Consider the following 22,090-nt stretch of genomic DNA (forward strand, 5'->3'; position numbering starts at 1 on the left):
TTACGGCTGCAAAATACTAACACGAATTCTTTACAAAAGAGTGGGAAAACTGGTTGAAGTCGATCTTGGGGAAGATCAGTTTGGATTCCGTTAAAATGTTGGAACACGTGAGGCAAACCCTACGTTTCTAGTATTTGTACACTTAGAGAAAGCTTTTGACAATGTTGACTGGAATTCTATCTTTCAAATTTTAGAGGTGGCAGGTGTGAAATACAGGGAGCGAAAGGCTATTTATACTTTATACAGAAACCAGATGGCAGTTATAAGAGTCTAGGGACATGAAAGGGAAGCAGTGGTTGGGAAGGGAGCGAGACAGGGTTGTAGCCTCTCCCCGATGTTATTCAATCCGTATACTGAGCAAGCAGCAAAGGAAACAAAAACAAAATTTGGGTAGGAATTAAAATCCATGGAGAAGAAATAAAAACCTTGAGGTTAGCCGATGACATTGTAATTCCGTCAGAGACAGCAAAGGACTTGGAAGAGCAGTTGAACGGAATGGACAGTGTCTTGAAAGGAGGATATAAGATGAACATCAACAAAAGCAAAACGGGGATCATGGAACGTAGTCGAATTAAGTCGGGTGATGCTGAGAGAATAAGATTAGGAAATGAGACACTTAAAGTAGTAAAGGAGTTTTGCTATTTGGGGAGCAAAATAACTTATGATGGTCGAAGTAGAGAGGATATAAAATGTAGACTGGCAATGGAAAGGAAATCGTTTCTGAAGAAGAGAAATTTGTTAACATCGAGTATAGATTTAAGTGTCAGGAAGTCGTTTCTGAAAGTATTTGTATGGAGTGTAGCCGTGTATGGAAGTGAAACACGGACGATAAATAGTTTGGACAAGAAGAGGATAGAAGCTTTCGAAATATGGTGCTACAGAAGAATGCTGAAGATTAGATGGGTAGATCACATAACTAATGAGGAGGTATTGAATAGGATTGGAGAGAAGAGGAGCTTATGGCACAACTTGCGAAGAAAAAGGGACAGGTTGGTAGGACATGTTCTGAGGCATCAGGGGATCACAAATTTAGCATTGGAGGGCAGCGTGGAGGGTAAAAATCGTAGAAGGAAACCAAGAGATGAATACACAAGCAGATGCAGAAGGATGTAGGTTGCAGTAGGTACTGCGAGATAAAGTAGCTTGCACAGGATAGAGTAGCATGGACAGCTGCATCAAACCAATCTCAGGACTGAAGACCACAACAACAACAACAACATCCTGAGGTGCACGAAATACATTCGGCGCCAGTATATTTTGCCCTACCCCTGTCGCATAACTGTACGTGGTCAAATAGACTTAGCTTGAAATCTATAAGAAGGTAATGAAATGAAGTACAGTAAGTGTGAGGCTGCCAGGTGCGGGGTACTCACGCTTTCCGCACTGGCTGTGTCCGTCGCTGAGCGGGAACTCCGGCAGGCAGGCGCACACATCCTTGCCCGGCAGGCAGAACGAGTTCGGCGCGCCGCACTCCTTGCGGTCCTTGCACGGCTCGCCCAGGCGCCGCCGGCCGGGCTCTGGAGGGCAGGAGACCAGAGTGAGAGGCGTCACCACACACCACAGTCCAGAGCAGTGTCGGGCGTCGTCAGACACCACGCTAAAACACTACATGTCAGAATGGGTGAGTGTACTGCAGTGGTTGCGGGAACACCTCTCACGGCAAGGTCCTAGTGGAGGTGCTTCACTGTGGTCTCCCCCCGGCCACCAATCAAGTGTCACCTCAGTATCTGTACTGTGTGGATGGTTGTGACGAGCACCTGTCAAGCCAAGTGTCAGCTTTGTGCTGTTACGGGTGACCTGACGGGATACCAATTCGATTCTACAAAGAGTACGCGAAAGAACTTGCCCCCCTTCTAACAGCCGTGTACCGCAAGTCTCTAGAGCAGGCTCATCCAAGAATTGCGCCCAGCGGGCGCAAGGCAGTGTAGTTCAGCGCCCCGTCCGCGACCGTGTGTCGCTAGTGTCGCCATAGGAACAAGAGAGAAAGAGAGAGAGATAGAGAGAAAGAAAGAGAGAGAGAGAGCTGCAGAGCGAGTAAGACCGCACAGCACTGCTCTGCGCTCGACTGTCCGGCGGTAAGATCTAACGTAAAGGTTAGGATTAGGTTGTTTGGGGAAGGAGACCAGACAGCGAGGTCATCGGTCTCATCGGATTAGGGAAGGACGGGGAAGAAAGACGGCCGTGCCCTTTGGAAGGAAGCATCCCGGCATTTGCCTAGAGTGATTTAGGGAAATCGCAGAAAACCTAAATCAGGATAACCGGACACGGGATTGAACCGTCGTCCTCCCGAATGCGAGTCCAGTGTGCTAGCCACTGCACCACCTCGCTCGGTATCTAACGTAAACAGGATATTCCACTTTAGAATTAATGTAAAGGATATAGTGTCTCATTCTTACTGTTAGTAGTTACAAGTATTTTTTGTTATACTTCGTGCTACAATTTTTGTATCTCTTTTCAGTGTTTAGAAATCGGATCCTTAGTTTGCTGTTTTGTACGTAATAATTTTAACTAACCAAGTTTGAAAACTTATTAAAATAGAATTAAGGTTATAAAGCTCTTTAGTCCTTACAGTCAACATTGTTATAGAAGACAATTAACATTTTACACATTTTTCTTTTTCGAGGAAACGACTTTGTCTAGGCTTGGTACAATATTCCGTGAGACTGCTAACCTCAAAGAATTGGTCAAATTTTTATCGCCAAGGAATGAACGGTTCTTAGCTTTAGCAAGCTTTAAAAGAGAGAAAAAGCGCTCACAAATATACGTGGAACCAAACAGTGAGAGAACTTTGGCCGCGTGCTTGTCCAAAAGAGGATATTTCTCTCGTGGGAGACAGCTGTAAAAGTCATCCAAAGTTTTACGCATAAGAAAGCGGTCCTTCAGGCGGATATGCCACTGTAGGTCAATCAGCTCTAGTTGAAGCACTTGTGAGACGTCCTCTGCCCGAAGGGAAAACGGGCGAACAAATATATCTATCGGCTGGCGTTCGGGCGGTCCGCACGGCCAGCTAAGCGGCACGGCTCGGCCACAGCAGCAACATAGGAATTCGCCCGGGGCGCTGGCCGCGGGCGATCGCGGATGCTAGCGCCCCAGGGGCACAGTTTGGACGAGCCTGCTCTAGAGGAACGGAAGGTTCCAAATGATGGGAAAAGAGCACAGGCAGTTCCAGTTTTCAAGAAGGGTCGTCGAGCAGATGCGCAAAACTATAGGCCTATGTCTCTGACATCGATCTATTGTAGAATTTTAGAACACGTTTTTTGCTCGCGTATCACGTCATTTCTGAAAAACCCAGAATCTACTCTGTAGGAATCAACATGGATTCCGGAAACAGCGATCGTGTGAGACCCAACTCGCTTTATTTGTTCATGAGACCCATATAAATATCAGATACAGGCTCCCAGGTAGATGCCATCTTCCTTGACTTCCGGAAGGCGTTCGATAAACAAAGTAAGAGCCTACGGAATATCAGACCAGCTGTGTGGCTGGATTGAAGAGTTTTTAGCAAACAGAACACAGCATGTTGTTCTCAATGGAGAGACTTCTACAGACGTTAACTTCTGGCGTGCCACAGGGGAGTGTTATGGGACCATTGCTTTTCACAATATATATATAAATGACCTAGTAGATAGTGTCGGAAGTTCCATGCGCCCTACTAGGCGAAATATCCGTACAAAAAGACTGGAAAGTTGGACAGGTCACACCAATATTCCAGAAAAGTAGTAGGAGTAATCCACTTAATTACAGACCCATATCATTAACGTCGATATGCAGCAGGATTTTGGAACATAGATTGTGTTGGAACATTATGAATAACCTCGAAGAGAACGTTCCATTGACACGCAGTCGACACGGATTCGAAAAGAATCGTTCTTGTGAAACACAACTAGCTCTTTATTCGCATCAAGTGTTGAGCTCTACTGACAAAGGATTTCAAATTGATTTCGTATTTCTGGATTTCCGGAAGGCATTTGACACGCTACCACACGAGCGGCTTGTAGTGAAATTGCGTGCAGTTATCTGACTGGATTCGTGGTTTCCTGTCAGAGAGGTCACAGTTCGTAGTAATTGACGGAAAGTCTTAGAGTATAACAGAACTGATTTCTGGCGTTCCTCAAGGTGGTGTTACAGGCACTTTGCTGTTCCTTAACTACATAAACGATTCAGGCATCAGAATGATACAAATGGTAGTGCTATGTCATAATGTAGGTGCTATGACATGGTGCAGGTCCGTAATTTTATGGGTCCGTTCTTTTACCTTTCTTATATACTGGAGTCACCTGAGATTTTTTCCAGTCAATTGGGGATTTGTGCTGGGCGAGAGATTCTACATCTACATCCATACTCCGCAAGCCATCTGAAGGTGTGTGGCGTAGGGTACCTTGAGTACCTCTATCGGTTCTCCCTTCTATTCCAGTCTCGTATTGTTCGTGGAAAGAAAGATTGTCGGTATGCCTCTGTGTGGGCTCTAATCTCTCTGATTTTATCCTCATGGTCTCTTCGCGAGATATACTTAGGAGGTAGCAATACACCTCGGTGAAGGTATGTTCTCGAAACTTAAACAAAAGCCCGTACCGAGCTACTGAGCGTCTCTCTTGCAGAGTCTTCCACTGGAGTTTATCTATCATCTAGGTAACGCTGTCGCGATTACTAAATGATCCTGTAACGAAGCGCGCTGCTCGCCGTTGGATCTTCTCTATCTCTTCTATCAACCCTATCTGGTACGGATCCCACACTGCTGAGCAGTAATCAAGCAGTGGGCGAACAAGTGTACTGTAACCTACTTCCTTTGTTTTCGGATTGCATTTCCTTAGGATCCTTCCAGTGAATCTCTGTCTGGCATCTGCTTTACCGACGATCAACTTTATATGATCATTCCATTTTAAATCACTCTTAATGCGTACTCCCAGATAATTTATGGAATTAACTGCTCCCAGTTGCTGACCTGCTGTATTGTAGCTAAATCATAAGGGATCTTTCTTTCTATGTATTCGCAGCACATTACACTTGTCTACACTGAGATTCAATTGCCATTCCCTGCACCATGCGTCAATTTACTGCAGATCCTCTTGCATTTCAGTACAATTTTCCATTGTTACAACCTCTCGATATACTACAGCATCATCCGCAAAAAGCCTCAGTGAACTTCCGATGTTATCCACAAGGTCATTTATCTATATTGTGAATAGCAACGGTCCTACGACACTCCCCTGCGGCACACCTGAAATCACTCTTACTTCAGAAGACTTCTCTCCATTGAGAATGACATGCTGCGTTCTGTTATCTAGGAACTCTTCCATGCAATCACACAATTGGTCTGAGAGTCCATATGCTCTTACTTTGTTCATTTAACTACTGTTCACGAGATTTTCGATAAATGCAAACTAGGTGATGGACAATGCCGTAGGGTACCCCTTGTGAAATCGAATTGGGATTCCATCCGGACGTGGTGTGTGTATGTGTGTGTGTGTGTGTGTGTGTGTGTGTGTGTGTGTGTGTGTTTGTGTGTGATGGGTATTCTGTTGAATGGTAATATAATATGAGTACAGCTGTAATTACATAGCGGTATGAGTAGCGCATCAGCTGTTTACAGTATTTACATATTACATTTACAATGTTTATATCGTATGTAAACTTTTTATGCTGTGTGCCAATTTCTATACTTCTGTACAATGTGAAATGCCCTGTAGCAAGGTGCGAGGTGTCGTGAAATCTGCTGGTGGTGACGTTGAGAACGTATCGTGTGAGCCAAAAATAGTAGGGATGGTGATGGGGGTGAGGCGTTGCAATCAAGTGGCAGTGATAACTTTTTATTAGGCCGTTTGTCATGAAAGGGTACAGTACCGCCCGACATCGAAAATAGGTACAACATTCTTCGCTATTCTTGTCAGAACAACATATTTTTTGTAATAATAACTCAATTTCACTTAATACACCGAAGCTGGATACCAGTGTGGGAAAGAAGGACAATTTATTTATGTAATTGATCATACGTGCACTCCCACAAAATAAATCCCAACATCCAATTTGGTCAGATATGCGAAATGAATGAATGTATGGTCGTCTGCTAACCGCAGATAGTGAATGTGCAGTATATGATCATCTTTGAGACGGTCCTTTGGTCACCTTTGGTGGAACCAAAGAGATGAAATTTACCTGAGCTTTGAGCGCCTGAAATGTGGCTGACCAATACGGTAGCAAGGTGCTCCCCCACCTCGGCGGAGGGGCGGGATGACCTGAAGAACGGCCATGTTTCAGTACTCTGGCGCTGGATCTTGCGTTGGTAAGACCTGTGTTAGGTGTGCTCCGTAAAGACAAAAGAGTGGAGAGATGGTATGCATGTGAAATACTTAAGAGTAGATTGGAATAATTATTTCTCTATTTCAGGAACTTTTGTGGGGAGAATTAAATGACAGGCAGGTAATATTAAGGGGATCGTAGTAATATTCGGAAGCGACCAACGGTCACAATGTAACCACGTGTAGCAATAAGTTGAAATACTTGCGAGTGCTAGTACTAAGTTGAAATACTTCCGAGCGCTAAAGTTAAGCTGAATTACTGGCGTGTGTTGGAAATATTTAAGAAATGGCGTGTGCAGGACTTGAAATTAGAGACGAGTACTTCCACGTGGTGAGTACTGTGTGAGTCTCAATCTGTATATGAGACAAAGGATAAAGAGAAGTACTCGTCCATGGTATCAGTTTGAGGACTCGCATGTATGACGAATATGATCTTAATATTACTTTGGGTGTTATGTTTCCGTGTGATGCTAGATTCAAACTCTAATATTCTGAGAGAGAAGCAAGGAGAGTCAGCCGTCTATCCAGCAACGCCACTTGGCTTGCATTGCACAGGAAGACGTGCATATGTCCTCCAGAGTTCGTAGTAGGAAAGAAAAGTTACGAAGTGGGGCAGTGTCGGGTGAAACTGGGATGAATACTAATTACAGAGGAAAAGTGAAGTGATTCTAAAGTTGTGACTATTCTTTTTGACGTATTGTATGTTGCCAGTGTGATGTATTTCATGTAATTTAAGTATGTGTGGTTCGCATGGGAGAGTAGCAAGATAGGTTCAGAGGCAGTGGGTTATGCATGTTCCTTTTTGTACCGCTCGGTCTGGAGTAAATTTGCGTGATGATGGGTGTGAGAGTCGAAGTGTGTGATATAGCAAAAGATCCACCATCCTATCCAGAAAGTGCATTGTAGCGTTAGATCATTACGAGGCCAAAAGATAATCACCAATGTAAAGCCATGCCCACTGGGCGGAGTTTCTCATGTGTAATTGTTGTATAAAATGTAATGGTGTGTTTAGTTTATCTTTGAATCATAATAGAAGTTATCGGAATAAAAAAGATAGTGAAAAGAAAAAGACTGATGGCCTTGTTTTTCGAATAGTGTGTAGTCATGATACCCAGAATTTATGATGTGTGCGCCATTAATATTCAGTGCGATGGCCACGTACTGATCAAAGCCGTTGAGCAAGAAAGAAAATGTGGTACTGCCAGAGTGTGTGTAAATTGCTAATAGTCAGTTTGCGTTATCCGTTTCCGTTGCGTAATATTCAAAGAGGAGAATAATTATAGCTTCACTGTGGGCACTAGAGCTCATAATCAGTCACTGAGAAATAAGAATAAATCCACTCGTTTGGCAGACCACTCATCTTGCAGGCCTGACTGCTTGATGCCACAGTATGAGCAGGGCATGTGGGTGCCTCTCAGTCGGTACGTCATGTCGATATCAAAATTCAGTTTGAATTTTCGATGTATCGATGTATCGCTGCCTCCTCCGGCGGCGCAGTGACGGTCTGCAGTGGGGGACGAGCAGCGAGTGCGGACGTACCGATGCAGGCGGCGTGTTGGCCGCCGCCGTCGCCGTCGCCGCCGTCCTCGCCCCCGGCGCCACCGCCGCCCCCGCCGCCCCCGCCGGCCTCCTCGACGCTCACGTTGACGGCGACCAGACCCTCGGAGCAGCGGCAGCGCCCCTGGACGCAGACGGTACGCGGCGTCGCGACGCCACACTGCTCGTCGAAGTGGCACTCCTCTCCCAGCCTGGCCGCTGAGGCACACACGGCAGAGCCGCTCCTGAAGGCGCCCTCTCGTTTCCACACACTACACTACACTACACTACTCTACTGTACACTCATCCAAGCACATCTCCCTACTTCCAGTCCGACACAGTATGCCGTTATGTAACACCGCTTCCTATCAGTCGTCCAATATAGCGCTAGCCTCGAAAGCTTCTGCAGAATGTGTACAAAACAGTACTCCGCTGACAAGAGTGGAAGGGAAACATTAGTTACAAGATTTTAAACATGGCTGAAACAGCAACTGTTGAAATCCTTCACGATAAAGGATGACAGCCAAAACAGTTGCAGGATAAAGATTGATTAAAATTCTTGACCAAGGTTTCGGTATATATAAATATAACTTCATCAGAAGTAAAAAAAACCCTGAACAGGAAGACACTTTCAATAGCAAAACCTTAGCATCGGAAATGGTTTTTTTCTTTATTGTATTTCAATTCCCCATCGGGGCGAGCTGGCAGCAGCATGTGCACTGCTCTTCAGCCGAAAGACATAGAACAAACAATAGAAGACATTTAAAAATATAAAAGGAGAAAACATGGTGAACATATGTATAAAAAAGGGGGACATCATGGAAGGCAATAGACAAAAAGAAAGGGGCGACTGAAAATTGGAGATAAAAAAAACTGTAAAAAAGTAGCACACACAAAAAGCCACACACTGCGACAGTTAAAAGAACACAAGGTACAGTATGACAGGAGCATAAAAAGTATCGACGGATGGTGCAGCACATAAAAAACACTGACGGCGAACCTCAAGGCAGTACACAATTGAAATCACACCTCTTGGCGCACAGGAGAAACAGCACTAAACACAACACTGACGTGGCACATTGACGAGGATGAAGACGGAGGATCTGCCAGGCGAAGGGAGATGGAGACCGGAAAAAGGGAGGGAGGGAGGGAGGGGAAGAGAGGGGGGAGATGGGCAGGGGGCGCGCTGAAGAGGGCCAGGTAGGGAGGGATGTGGGAAGGAAAGAGGCAAGTATGGGGTGCAGGGTCTCAGGGGGGTGAAGGAGGAAAATCTGCTCTGGGAGAAGTAGGGGAGAGGAAAAAGGGGGCCCTGTGGAGGGGGGGGGGGGGGAAGGGTGAGGCTATAGTTGAAACGAAGGGTAGACGTCACAGCGCAGTTCATCGTCTGGGAGGGGGAGGCACTGGAAATTGCCCTGATGAAGGAGATGGAGGGTATGGAGGTGGAGAGAGGGAGGTATACAGCGATAGAGGCACGGCAACGGGCGGGGGGTGGAGGGGATGGAGGAAACCAGAGGGTGGGGGGGATCAAGCCTGCGGACAATGTAAAGGATGCGGAGATGTTGGAGGAACAGGAGGAGGTGGGGGAAGGGGGATTAGTTCATACAGGAGCCATGTGGGGGAAGGAAGGCGGATACGGAAGGCAAGGCAGAGCACATGGCGTTCAAGGATTTGGAGGGCCTTGTAAAAGGGAGTGGGGGTGGAGATCCACGCAACGCTGGCATAACAGAGGATAGGATGGATGAGGGATTTGTAGGTGTGGAGGATGGTAGAAGGATGCAATCTTCATGTCCGGCCAGACAGGAGTTTCAGAAGGCGGAGGTGCAAATGGGCTTTCTGCTGGACGGTCTGGAGATGAGGGGTCCAGGTGAGGTGTCGGTCGGGGGTGAGGCCAAGGTATCTCAGGGTGGGGCTGAGCTGGATGGGACGACCATAAAGGGTGAGGTAAAAATCATGGAGACGAAAGGAGCGAGTGGTGCAGCCTATGATGATTGCCTGGGTTTTGGAGGGGTTGAGATGGAGGAACCACTGGTTACACCAAGTGGTGAACTGGTTAAGGTGGGTTTGGGGGGTATGTTGGGACTGTTGAAGGGTAGGATAGAGAGCCAGGAAGGCGGAGTCATCAGCATACTGGAGAAGGTGGACTGGTGGGGGTGGCTTGGACATATCAGTCGGAAATGAGGAACACTAAAGCTTAAGTAACAGTGAAATTACCAGAGTAATACAGGCACAAAATCTTTTAGTTACTTACTAAAATTACATCATGAATTGGAGATTAATAAAACAATTGTGGCAAAGGCATCGTCAATAACTAAGACATCTTCTCCATTTGTACAACATGATTATGGGCACAGGGTCAATGCAAACAGTTTAGCACCAGTACTTTGCCTATGAAACTGTTCGCATTGACCCTGTGCCCATAATCATGTTGTACAAATGGAGAAGATGTCTTAATTACTGATGATGCCTTTGGCACAATTGTTTTGTTAATCTCCAATTCATGATGTAATTTTAGAAAGTAACTATAAGATTTTGTGCCTGTATTACTCTGGTAATTTCACTTTACTTAAGCTTTAGTGTTTCTCATTTCCTCCCAGGCGATCATAGTAGGCAAAACCACCCCTTCCTTCTGCCTCCTTGATTTCTACATCACCATCTATGGCCGTCCTATCGCCCTCACCCCTACCCTTAAGTACCTTGGTGTCACCCTCGACCGTCGCCTCTCTTGGACCCCCCACCTCCGGACGATCCAAGCCGAGGAACGCTCCTGCCTCTGTCTCCTCAAGCTCCTTTCCGGCCGAACTTGGGGTCTGGACCCCTCCACCATCCTCCATACCTATAAATCCCTCATCCGCCCTATCCTTTGCTACACCCACCCTGCCTGGCTCTCCGCTCCCTCTACCTTTTACAAATCCCCTCAGATCCTAGAACGCCTCACCTATCACATCCGTCTCCCCTCCCCCACATGGATCCTGTACGACATTCCCTTCCCTCTGCTCCTCCTTTTCCTCGAACGGATATGGATCCTCTACACCTCCCGTAAACTCGATCCTCCTCACCTGCTTGTCTCACCCATCCTCTGCCTCCCCCACCCGCTGCCGTGCCTGTATTCCCACGTCCCACCTGCTCTCCATCTCTCCACCCTCCTTACCCTCTCCCAAGGTGGCTTCCGCCAGCTCCCCCTCCCTGATGATGCCCTCCTCCCCTCCATCTACCCCTTCTACCAACTGTGATCCTCCCTCCCTCTTCCTGTGTTTGCTCCTTTGGGCACCCTCTCTCCCTACTCTCCCCCTTCCCTCCCTGTTCCCTTTCTCCACATTCCTCCCCTGGGCTTCCCCCACCCCCATTCTTCCACTCCTCCCACCATCTCCTGTGCCATTGGCATCTTTGCTCTCCCCTCTCCACCTCCCCCTCCATCTTCCCGTCTTGGCAGGTCCCCGGACTCGTACACACTACGTGGACATTCGCTCACTGGAGATCATCACCATCAGTTTCTCGTGTGTGTGCCGTAGTGTCTGTGTTCAGTGTTCGGCGTCACGCTTCAACGTTCACATGGGCCGTCGAAATCATCAGTGTCTGTGCGTCGTGTCGACAGTTTTAGTGGTTTTTCATCTAGTGTGAACGGCTTCGTGTTTTTTATGTTCTGTCTCTACTGTTTTTTACCCGCCAATTGTTCAAACTCATATGTGTCTTCTCTGTGTTTTATCATTGTTTCCTCTGAGGCTGAAGAGCGGCGTATGGTGTTGCTGCCAGCCTACCTGTTGTTGTACGGGTATCAAAATTACAATAAAGGAAAAAAAGATCATTTCCTCCTCTTCGCCATCTTACTCTTTGAGTCTCCGATTTTATCGCCTGTTTTTATGATTTATTCTCTTCATCTTTTTAAATAAGTCTGTAGGCTGAAGAGCAGCATACTAAGCTGCTGCCAGCCCGCCCCCTTCGGGGGGGAATTGAAATGCAATAAAGTAAAAAAAAAATCATTCCGATGCTAAGGTTTTGCTAATGAAAGTGTCTTCCTGTTCAGGTTTTTTTTTACTTCTGATGAAGGTATATTTATATATACCGAATTTTAATAAATTTTTATCCTGCAACTGTTTTGGCTGTCATCCTTTATTGTGAAACACTAGTTAAAGAAGGGAGTGGGGCAGGGTTGTAGTCTACCCCTCAAGGTCAGAGGGCGACCCAGAGCTAAGAAAAAAAAGGGGTCGCTGAATGGTGGAAGAAATGTACAGAGTAATTAAGCTCAGTGGGGACAAACTGTAGGAAGCCATCATATGGCGCGACAAACTTCAGCACGGTCGTGTAATTCATTGAAATCACCGTTGCTGCTGCCCGGGATGGCGCAATGACAGCACCCCGCTTTGCTGCCTGTTTGGTAGTCTGTCCTCAGGCGCGAACTAATTCGATGCGACAGTACGGAGCACATGATTTGTCCTCACGGTCTGACACGCCTTCACGCCTTTCCACTAGTGGTGCATTCTGCAAGTACGGCACGCTGCGTGTTACGAATCTAAACCTGCAGAGATGCTCTGTGCACCCATGTGTGTGTTGTTTTCGCATGTTTTGTAGTTTTCACGCACACGTATTCTGAAATGCTGCAGGTTCTTACAAACAGCCCTCTACTGTGCACGACGTCCATGCCGAGAATAGGTATGTGAATTAGAGTGAGGTGGAGGCATTCGTAAGCATTTAGAAGAGTGAAGCATATTCGATTTTGATTAAACATTCGAGAAAGATCTGTTCTCCACGGATTCCGTGCAATTTGATTGAAGTTTGTAAGCGGTCCGTAGGCCCTTACAATAACTTTGCACTCGGCACAGGTCGATAGGGCGAACAATCGATTGTGACGTGTTGCGAGAGCGAGTGTCGAGATGCGCTGGAGTGGTTGGCGGGAATGGTGCGTGTGTGGAGGCCATTATTGGAATACAGGGTTTTTAACCGAGAAGGGTGTCACCATCGCCGTGGTTAGACCTCTAAATAATAAATAAATACCGGGAAAGTGATGAAGTGTTTTTATAAAAGTGATCAGTGACGTTACTAGTGCCGATATTTAGTTTCGCGTCTACCGCGCCGGCCTAACCTTGGATTGCAGTGTTGGATGCAGTGATGGATTAGCGTGTGACGATAATGGCAAATGAAGGAAGCCTGTGCTGAGATTAGCCGTAATTAGATATGTATGATGAAGGCAGTGGCTGTCTCCTTTTTGTGTTTTGAGAAGAATATAAGTTCGTAATTAGTAAAACTGTGTTGGTGTTCCTTATTACCATACATTCAGTATTATAGTATGGAACAGGACGAACTGGAAAGTAACAACTTCCGTAGCAGTCAATTCCGATTACCAGCCCCCTTAGGTTCACGGTCATGTTAATAATAAATATTGGGCTGCTATTCGATCAGATCAGGTCGGGATAAAAACGGAGGTGTTACGAGTTCAAAAGGAGGCTCGTGGGTGTCGGAGTAATGAAATATTCGACCGAGGAATTACAAAACCGAGGACTTACAAAATCGCTTCAGTAATGAGGACATTGGAAGTGAATTACAATGTGAGTCAGTGTACAGAAACATGTTGATAAAGTGCATGAAAATATTCGAAACAAATTCTTGACTGAAAACCTGGATCGGAAAAGGTAAAAGGGGCAGACCGCATATGAGATGTACGGATATTGTTGACCGGATTAGGTGAAGTCACCCAATCCACGAAGGGAGAAGAAGGAGGCTGAATGTTATGCAAGAATTTGTTTGCCATAAGAAGACGATTAAAGCGATAAAAATACGCGAAAACATCGCATCATTCATCATCATCATCATCATCAATCCCACGTGTCTAGAGCGCAACAAGGAACTGATTAACTGACGGAGAAAAAACTGGAAATTACTGTCTAACTGTCAGTATTCACCTGATGTATCGCCTACCGAGTTATCTCTGCTTCCTTGTGCCAAACAAACACGCGTGATGGAGTGGACTACGCTTTACATAATATCACGAGGCTACTGAATCCTTCAGAAAGCGTGTTCTCAGCTACCAACATCAAAGTACAAATTAAAATGTTTCGAGAATATGTTCGAATGCCGACAAAGTATGTAATACTTAAAGGCGAATATTTTGAGAAACACTAAAACGATTTGAACCAAAAAGGTGTATTTCTTTAATTGTGTTGTATAGCGTCGGCAAAGTAATACTGGCCCGGAAAATACACTGGTTTGCGGAACTTAAGGACGAAAGTAACTTTCACCTGATGTGTCAATGCCAGGTAACATAGAAATAACTGCTGCAGTATAGTACAGAAGATAACTGAAAGAAATGTGCAGTGTGACGAACACCAATGACACTTTTATTCAAAGACAGTAATTACTCTGAAGTTACCGTAAGTCACGTTGCTCCCCTGTACATTACAAAGGGGGATATGGTTCTTGATAGTGTGTGTGACCACCACGGAGAGCAACGCATCCTCTGCAAAGTGCTTCGATTCAGGCCGCGATCTTAATAAGCAGCTCTTCTGGTAGGGTGTTGCATTCCCCCCACCAGTGCGTATGACAACTGCTGGACGGTCTTTCGTGCATGTGGACGTCCTCTGTAGTGCCCCTTTTGCAATATTCACCATTATCGAGATGAAACATAAGTAAAAATGACTGTATGTGACTCAAAATGAACTGCAAACATCGATTTATCTGCGAAAGGTAATAACACTAACCGTAAAAATATACAATATAGATCGATAGATACAGAAAAGACATTATTTTTATTGTATAAGATTATAATGTGTAAGTAATTAAAAGAAGTATTATTATCTTTGTAAGAGTATAAAACACAATGCAATGCTCATTCTTCTCTCTAGTCTGTTTTGTTCTGTTCGTTCTGGTGTTAGCTGGAATAAGGTACGCAAGCTATTGTGCTGCGCTAGCATTTGTTTCTGTCGTAACGTAATTGCAAATATTTAATGGTGTAAACTGTGTCCTAGTAAGAATATATTAGTATAAAGTGATCTCCGTGTGTTATTTCAAGAACCTACCCCACATTTATCTTATGAAAAGAATATTTAATGAAAATTATTTAGCATATTTCCAGCTGCTGCCGAGCGAGTAACAGTGATCTCTGACTGTTAACAACTGGCCGCCATTACGTGGTACATTTAAAAATACTTTTTCGCAGCACAATGTCTGACAGCCGGAGCGGAAGACATTATGTAATAATATTCAGTGAGATTAATTGAAGGAATCCAGGGAAATAATTTTATTAAAACTTGTCTATTTTCTGTGATAGTAATAATTTCAGATCAGTGAACTGGAGTTGAGTAATGCTACGCTATTGCATTTACAGTAATTTGTAGGGAGCCTGGCGCTCGATAAAACCAGATATAATACGTAATTGGCAACCTACGAAATTCATTATTTTGCTTATTATATCTCTTTTGTATTTTTTTTTTGAAAACTAATCGCAAAAACTAACTTCACTAAAAATCAGTAACAGATCACGATAAATCAAAGGACAAACAAATTTACTAGGAGAGTGTTTCCCCTAGATAAATAGTTACATTATTTTTTTAAGAGATATAATACCTCCGCAACGCATCCCTCACATACTCCATGAGATTTAAGTCGGGGGTCGGGCAGAACAGTCCATTCACCAAGTGTCCTGTGGTTCCAAGACCTCCCCCACATTGGCTCTTCGATGCGGTCGCGCAGCGTCAAATAAAAAAAAAAATCATGGCCGAATGTATTTCTCCCTGAAAAGACGCTCTCAGAGAAGCACGTTTCCTAAGCACCCCAAATTTGACGAGTAGGCAGGATGTCATTTGTTTTCATCTCATAACGCATTGCTTTAGTTACCTTCTGAGGCGTAGCGCCATATAACGATCCTGCCTTGGAGGCGGTTAAGTGGGAGATGTATCTCAGAGCTGGAGAGTGACAGATGGTGACGAGAGAGTGAACGCCCACGTAGTTTATGTATCAGCCGATAGAGGACAGTATTGGATAGGGGACTGATTTAGTTTCGATTGTGCCCAGTAGAGTGCACTAAAGTAATATAATGTTTTTCATAAGCTGTTATACTATTTGTAAGTAGGCTGTTTAGGTTTTATTTTGGTAACGCCACGTAGAGCTCTGTATGAAAATCACTGACTGTGCTGTGCGAAGTCTGTGGCTGGTCTGCATTGTTGCAGTATTGCTGTTGTAGTGTTGGGCAGTTAGATGTTAACAGCGCGTAGCGTTGCGCAGTTAGAGGTGAGCCGCCAGCAGTGGTGGATGTGGGGAGAGAGATGGCGGAGTTTTGAGAGCGGATAATCTGGACGTGTGTCCATTAGAAAGACTAAATTTGTAAGACTGGATGTCATGAACTGAGATATATATATATATATATATATATATATATATATATATATATATATATATATATATATATATAAAATGACTTTTGAACACTATTAAGGTAAATACATTGTTTGTTCTTTATCAAAATCTTTCATTTGTTATCTATGCCTATCAGTAGTTAGAATCTTTTATTTAGCTGGCAGTAGTGGCGCTCGCTGTATTGCAGTAGTTCGAGTAACTAAGATTTTTGTGAGGTAAGTGATTTATGAAAAGTATAGGTTATTGTTAGTCAGGGCCATTCTTTTGTAGGGATTTTTCAAAGTCAGATTGCGTTGCGATAAAAATATAGTGTGTCAGTTTAGTGTTGATCAGAATAAGTAAAGAGCGAAATGTCTGAGTACGTTCAGTTCTGCTCAGCTGTTTGAAAATCAAATAATGTAAGAGGTTTATCAGCACAGTAATTCGTTAATTTTTCTAAGGGGACGTTTCATATTTTCATAAAGTGTCATTATGACTTTTTGTGTATGTAAAATGTTATAAATGTATTTTAGCAGTATGAATGATGCGTGAGTGTGAATTAATGTTAACATGAAGATAATGGTTTAACGAGTTATGTAGTAGGATTTAGTGTGCGAACATTTCGAAGAAGTATGGATATGAACAAAGGGGATTTTTTTTATAGAATAGATTTGTAAAGTAAGTTTATGGCAAAGGGAAAATTAATTCAGGTATAAATAACAATAGTAAATAACTTTATGCATAAACAAAAGTTCAGCATATTAGATAATTACATCGGTAAAAAGTGCAGTCGTTAGGTTTACTATTTTGCGATTGGTTAGGAATGAAAAGCGCGGACTGACGCGGGAGAATGTTGTTTTGCTATTGGCTGTTAAGTAAACTGACCGGTGGTAAAGCAATATTCTTCGCGCGCCTTTCTCTGCTGGTAGAGAAGACTCAGAGTATTCTAGAGAGGGGTCGAAGCCTAGCCATGAAAGAGATCGGATGTGTACAGTAGTTGTTCCGATGGAAATGATAAGTTGCCGGATCTAGCAGTGTTTCGTACATCAAAAGTGTTGGAAAGTGACGGCATAATTATTCCGATGTGTGTGTAGAAATTTCGGAATTTTTAAGAGAATTTTGTGACGAGAAAAGACATATATTCCGCGTGGCGTATTGAGCATGTTGGTGGCTAAAAACTGTGACTGCATTTGGTACCGACAGACTTAATATTTGGCGAGCGTTCTCAATCAAAAACAATTAGTATTTTTGTATCTATTACGTTTTCGGGAAATGCAACACCATAAACTTGCTGACGTGACTGAAAGGGATTGTGAGTGACTGTATTAAGACTAGCACGGGCTTGGCAGTGATACTTGTTCACCTAAGTTTCAGAATATATTAATTGAGGACAAAATTTCCAAACTTTCATTTCGTGTTTCTCCCGAAACGTAGATTAGTGACTTAAATTGCAGCCTGGTTCACGTCGAAGTACAGTAGGCTTCACACGGCTTTCCTACTGATGATCTGGTGAGACAATGTTCACAGGTAGGTGCAGGTTCGTCGTAACGGGACGGAAAGAACCGCGCCGCCGCACTTCCTTCTGTACTACACTATAGCAGTTCTTTATTCTCCAAGTTCCATGGAGCTATATTGCTTGACAGCGACGCATCATGCGAAAGTTGCTTTCGTCCTGACGTTTTGCATACCAGTGTATTTCACGCACCTTACGACAGGCAGCCCAGCTTACATCATTTGCTCCCGTCCAAGAAAAATGCACTGACCACCAACATAAACTTTTCATTCATAGCCGATAATCCCAGGACTGGGCAGCACAAACGAAAAGCGCAAAATCGGGAAGTATTGCAGATAATTGTTCGTCCAACAGTGACCGCTTCTTCGTTGGCACCAGCAAAAATTCTGAATGCTTCAATATTTTCAGTAGCTCTTTCTTCTTCATGTACAAAGCAGTTTCCTGCAATGCTGTGTGAGAGACTGAAATCTGTGGAATGAGTGCCACTCGTGCGTCACACTGGTTTCACTGTTTCTGTGGGAAGAAAAAAGAAACATCGTTGACCTCTGGGGTGGGATGGGAAAATTAGCGGAAAGCGTTGCAGCAGTGTTTGTACATTTAGTTTTGCTTTAGCAGGCGCATTATAGCGATATGCTATTGTGAAAACAGTTTTTTGAACATGAGGTTATCGTCATTGGTTACAATGATATTTGAAAATATACGTTGTTCACAGTTAACCCATGCGTTGCAGCAGCGGAGAAATAGTTTGTACCCAATGTTCTGAAATGTTACATAGTATTCTTAATATTTTGATTACATTTGGCGTGAGTATCTAATGGTGTAAATATACACTACAAGTGATGTCCTATATTTCTGCACAGCGTCATAGTTTCGTTTTTGGAGCGAGTAGAAAGCTATTATGGCAGACATGCACATCACTTCGAAGGTCATGCATCTTTGCAAACCTGTAACAGCGGGGTTTATTTTTGCAGTATGGAAAACCATTGGTATAGTTGCGATGAGTGATGAAGAGCGAGATCTTTAAGCGCACGCCACAGACGTAAAGAACATAATTTCGTGTGCCTTACCACAGAAATTTGTCCTTGCTCAAACTGTAGACTAGATATTATAATACATTGCAAGTTTACTGACATACTTCATTCCAAGTTCTTACGAAAATTACAACCGTCTATGTATTGTCACACATGAACACAGAATGTGAGCCATTAGATTAATCAAAACGGTCTAACGTGTCTGTTTAATTGAATAACGATTTATTTGTCACTAGACAGTTGTGGAGCTAAACCCTTTTCGGACTACAGCATACGTTCTGCTTTCTGTAGTCCTATGCCATTTTGACATGAGAAACAATCCTGCGGGGCGAGAAAATGTAGAGAAAATACTTTGCGCTCTCGGTTATGGTAGAGAAAGAACTGTTATTCTTCCCAAGAAACGTGGAACATTACACAGAATGTCGCGGCTTGAAGCCACATTGTATTTTTCAGTCAGCGCGAACGAAAAATCCAAAAAGGCTTCAATGTAATACGTGGTTATAGTGTTCCATTTCTGTCCTGCATTGAATGCTCATTAAAAGCTATATCAATGTCACGGATTTGAAACTTAAAAAATAATCAGTTTATAACAGCGCATTTTATTTCCAATAAACACAGCAGTTTCTACTTGGAAGACGAACTGTAATCTTTCTCATGCTATGGCAGAAAACATAACGACAGTCCACTTTACACAATGTTTTTCCGGTCTCTTTTGTCAGCCTTTACGGTAGACCTGGAAAAGCTTAATCAGGGCTGTTGCATCATAGGGATGTTAAACTAAGTGCTCAGGACAAGCGGAAGTTATAAATCTCCCACGGAATGGCTTATTTATTGCGCAAAGGGTGTAGCTGTTTAATGTATCCGATAACTACCGCGTTAATACTATTTAGACTGCTTACGGAGGATACGTTGAAATTCGAATAAGTTTTCATAAATAGTGCAAACAGCATCGGAAGTAAAGACTTCCTTCTAAGACGCACTTTATAAAGAAGCCAAGGATTGTGAGACAATTAAGTAAGTTGTAACAGGATAATCAATTTAAAAACTAACATTGGAATTGTTAGTGCAGTAATACACGATCTATAAATCGGCACAGTTAACGTGTTCAGTAGTTGCAAAACAGCTGGATACTGTAAAAATATGGTGCTTTCTAGGCACAAGGCACTAGGCACAAGCATTTTTTACGAGGCGTCTTTAGTCCTATGAATTCCCTCGATTTACAAAAGACAATATACATGGTTCAGCAAAACTATCGAATCCTAGAGAAATGGTGTGTATTTTTGTGGGATGACGAGTCATGGGTGAATTAAATTTAGCACGCTCATTTGCTCCAGGGATTCGTGCGACTTTTGTTTTGGGTCGTCAATATATTACTGAATCAGGGTCACAGAGAAATGAGTTAACTATTTTTTTTTGTAGATAGCAAGATGGTGAAGTTGCGAACTGAAAATTATTTATAAATGAAATGCGCAAAAATACAGCTGTTGTACAGTATCAGTCTGTTTTTATGTTCGGCTACAAAGCCATCATCTGGTTATAAGTAACTATAGCTCCAGGATCCAGTAATGGTGAACAATTTTGAAAAAGTGATTACACATGGGAGCGAAGTGGTGCAAGAGAGCTAACGTCATTTCTGACAGTACAGTTGCAACAAAATTAAAAATATTTCAATAAACAAATGTGCGAGGAACGTACCAGACAACTTGGAGAGAAATTCAGACTTACGCAAGGTACGGTCTGATTCATTTCGGAGAAATTCAGACGTATGCAAGGTACAGTCTGAGTAATTTCGTTTTAGCAAAATGTGTTTCAGCACTTTTTGTACCACCTTCAGTGAGATTTTTTTTTGTCTATTTACTTTCTGGCATGACGTTATCAGTCGTGTGTTCAAATGGCTCTGAGCACTACGGGACTTAACTGCTGAGGTCATCAGTCCCCTAGAACTTAGAACTACTTAAACCTAACTAACCTAACGACGTCACACACATCCATGCCCGAGGCACGATTCGAACCCGCGACCGTAACGGTCGCCCGGTTCCAGACTGCAGCGCCTAGAACCGCACGGTCACCCCGGCCGGCCAGTCGTGTGTGTTTGTAATTTATGTGATTTAATGTGTACTATGCCTTCGACAGCTTATCCTGATTTTATATGTTGTTCCCTTATTTATTAAGTGTTAATACGTAAAGGAAGTAAGATCACAGCATAAAAAAAACGAGACTAGCTGTAAAATTCATGGTACAGATAAACTGCCGGCCGGAGTGGCCGTGCGGTTCTAGGCGCTTCAGTCTGGAGCCGCGCGACCGCTACGGTCGCAGGCTCGAATCCTGCCTCGGGCATGGATGTGTGTGATGTCCTTAGAATAGGCAGGTTTAAGTAGTTTTAAGTTCTAGGGGACTGATGACCTCAGAAGTTAAGTCCCATAGTGCTCAGAGCCATTTGAGCCATCTTTTTTTGATAAACCTACCAACATAAGTGAACAATAGCGCCATGTAAGAAAGTAAGTAAATGGAATGATTGTTGATACCATTTAGGAACCAAGGCGATTGTAAATTACAGTATTTTAAGGAAAAGTTCAGGTCGCAATGACTTATATCCTTGTAAATGCGAAATCGAGAGAACACACTGAAGATAGTACAGAAAGTGTTGAAACAAATTTTTGTACAGCTGAATTAATCAAATGGTATCTTAGGTAAAGCGGAATATTGCTCCAAGTTTTGTGAGGAAGCAGGGAAAATGCTGAGAGCTGCGCGTTCTATGATTAAACCACAAAACATTACGAGTAAACAGGGATAAAAGCAATGTCAGTGTAGGTGGAGTAACACACACACACACACACACACACACACACACACACAGTCTCCTTTTTATTCCTTGATTTTTTTTTTGTATGTTCTCTTGGCATTCATTTACTGATTAGTTTAAATGACGTAGAATTATGTTACAGTTTCGCTGCCAAAGGTAAATAGTGTCGATGCAGAAGTGGCGAGGACAAGGTGCAGCGCAGTGCAGTGCAGCGGCATAGGCAGCGTTATTCACTCAGTGGGCAAATGTGAGTCAGCGAGCGATAGCGCGTGGAGTTGCCGTGTAGCGCCGGGCACTGCTGATACAGTTAGCGTTGCCGTGAGACAGGTGTGTGGCGCCGAGTCGCGGTGATCCCTGCGGAGCTGTACTAAATCTGTACTTGTTGTCGAGTACGGAAAATGCTGACGAATATGCAGGATGATTCTGCTAAATGGTGACAAACTGCCACGAACGGTCCCCGAGAGAATGAGGGGATGAGGAACGGAAAAGATCGTGTGGATGAATGGCTGGAAAATCTTTCCGGATGTGTGTGTGTGTGTGTGGGGGGGGGGGGGGGGGGGGCGGGCGGGGTTAGGGGGGCGGGGAGGGG

The 22,090-nt window shown here is 43.9% G+C and overlaps 1 protein-coding gene across 4 annotated transcripts in view; it reads right to left on the reverse strand.

Annotated features, from left to right (window-relative positions):
• LOC126428105 (uncharacterized) overlaps window positions 1–22,090 on the reverse strand; it is an 857,744-nt gene that overhangs the window by 263,646 nt on the left and 572,008 nt on the right. For 3 of the 4 annotated variants that reach the window (XM_050090007.1, XM_050090006.1, XM_050090008.1), the window contains exon 2: window positions 1,374–1,517. In XM_050090007.1, coding sequence (XP_049945964.1) covers window positions 1,374–1,517 — 144 coding nt within the window. Of the gene's footprint in view, window positions 1–1,373; window positions 1,518–7,835; window positions 7,863–22,090 lie in introns of those variants that run through there. The other variant, XM_050090009.1, reaches the window with a different exon arrangement.

Source organism: Schistocerca serialis, chromosome 12 (assembly GCF_023864345.2).
Source record: "Schistocerca serialis cubense isolate TAMUIC-IGC-003099 chromosome 12, iqSchSeri2.2, whole genome shotgun sequence".
Lineage (NCBI taxonomy): Eukaryota > Metazoa > Arthropoda > Insecta > Orthoptera > Acrididae > Schistocerca > Schistocerca serialis.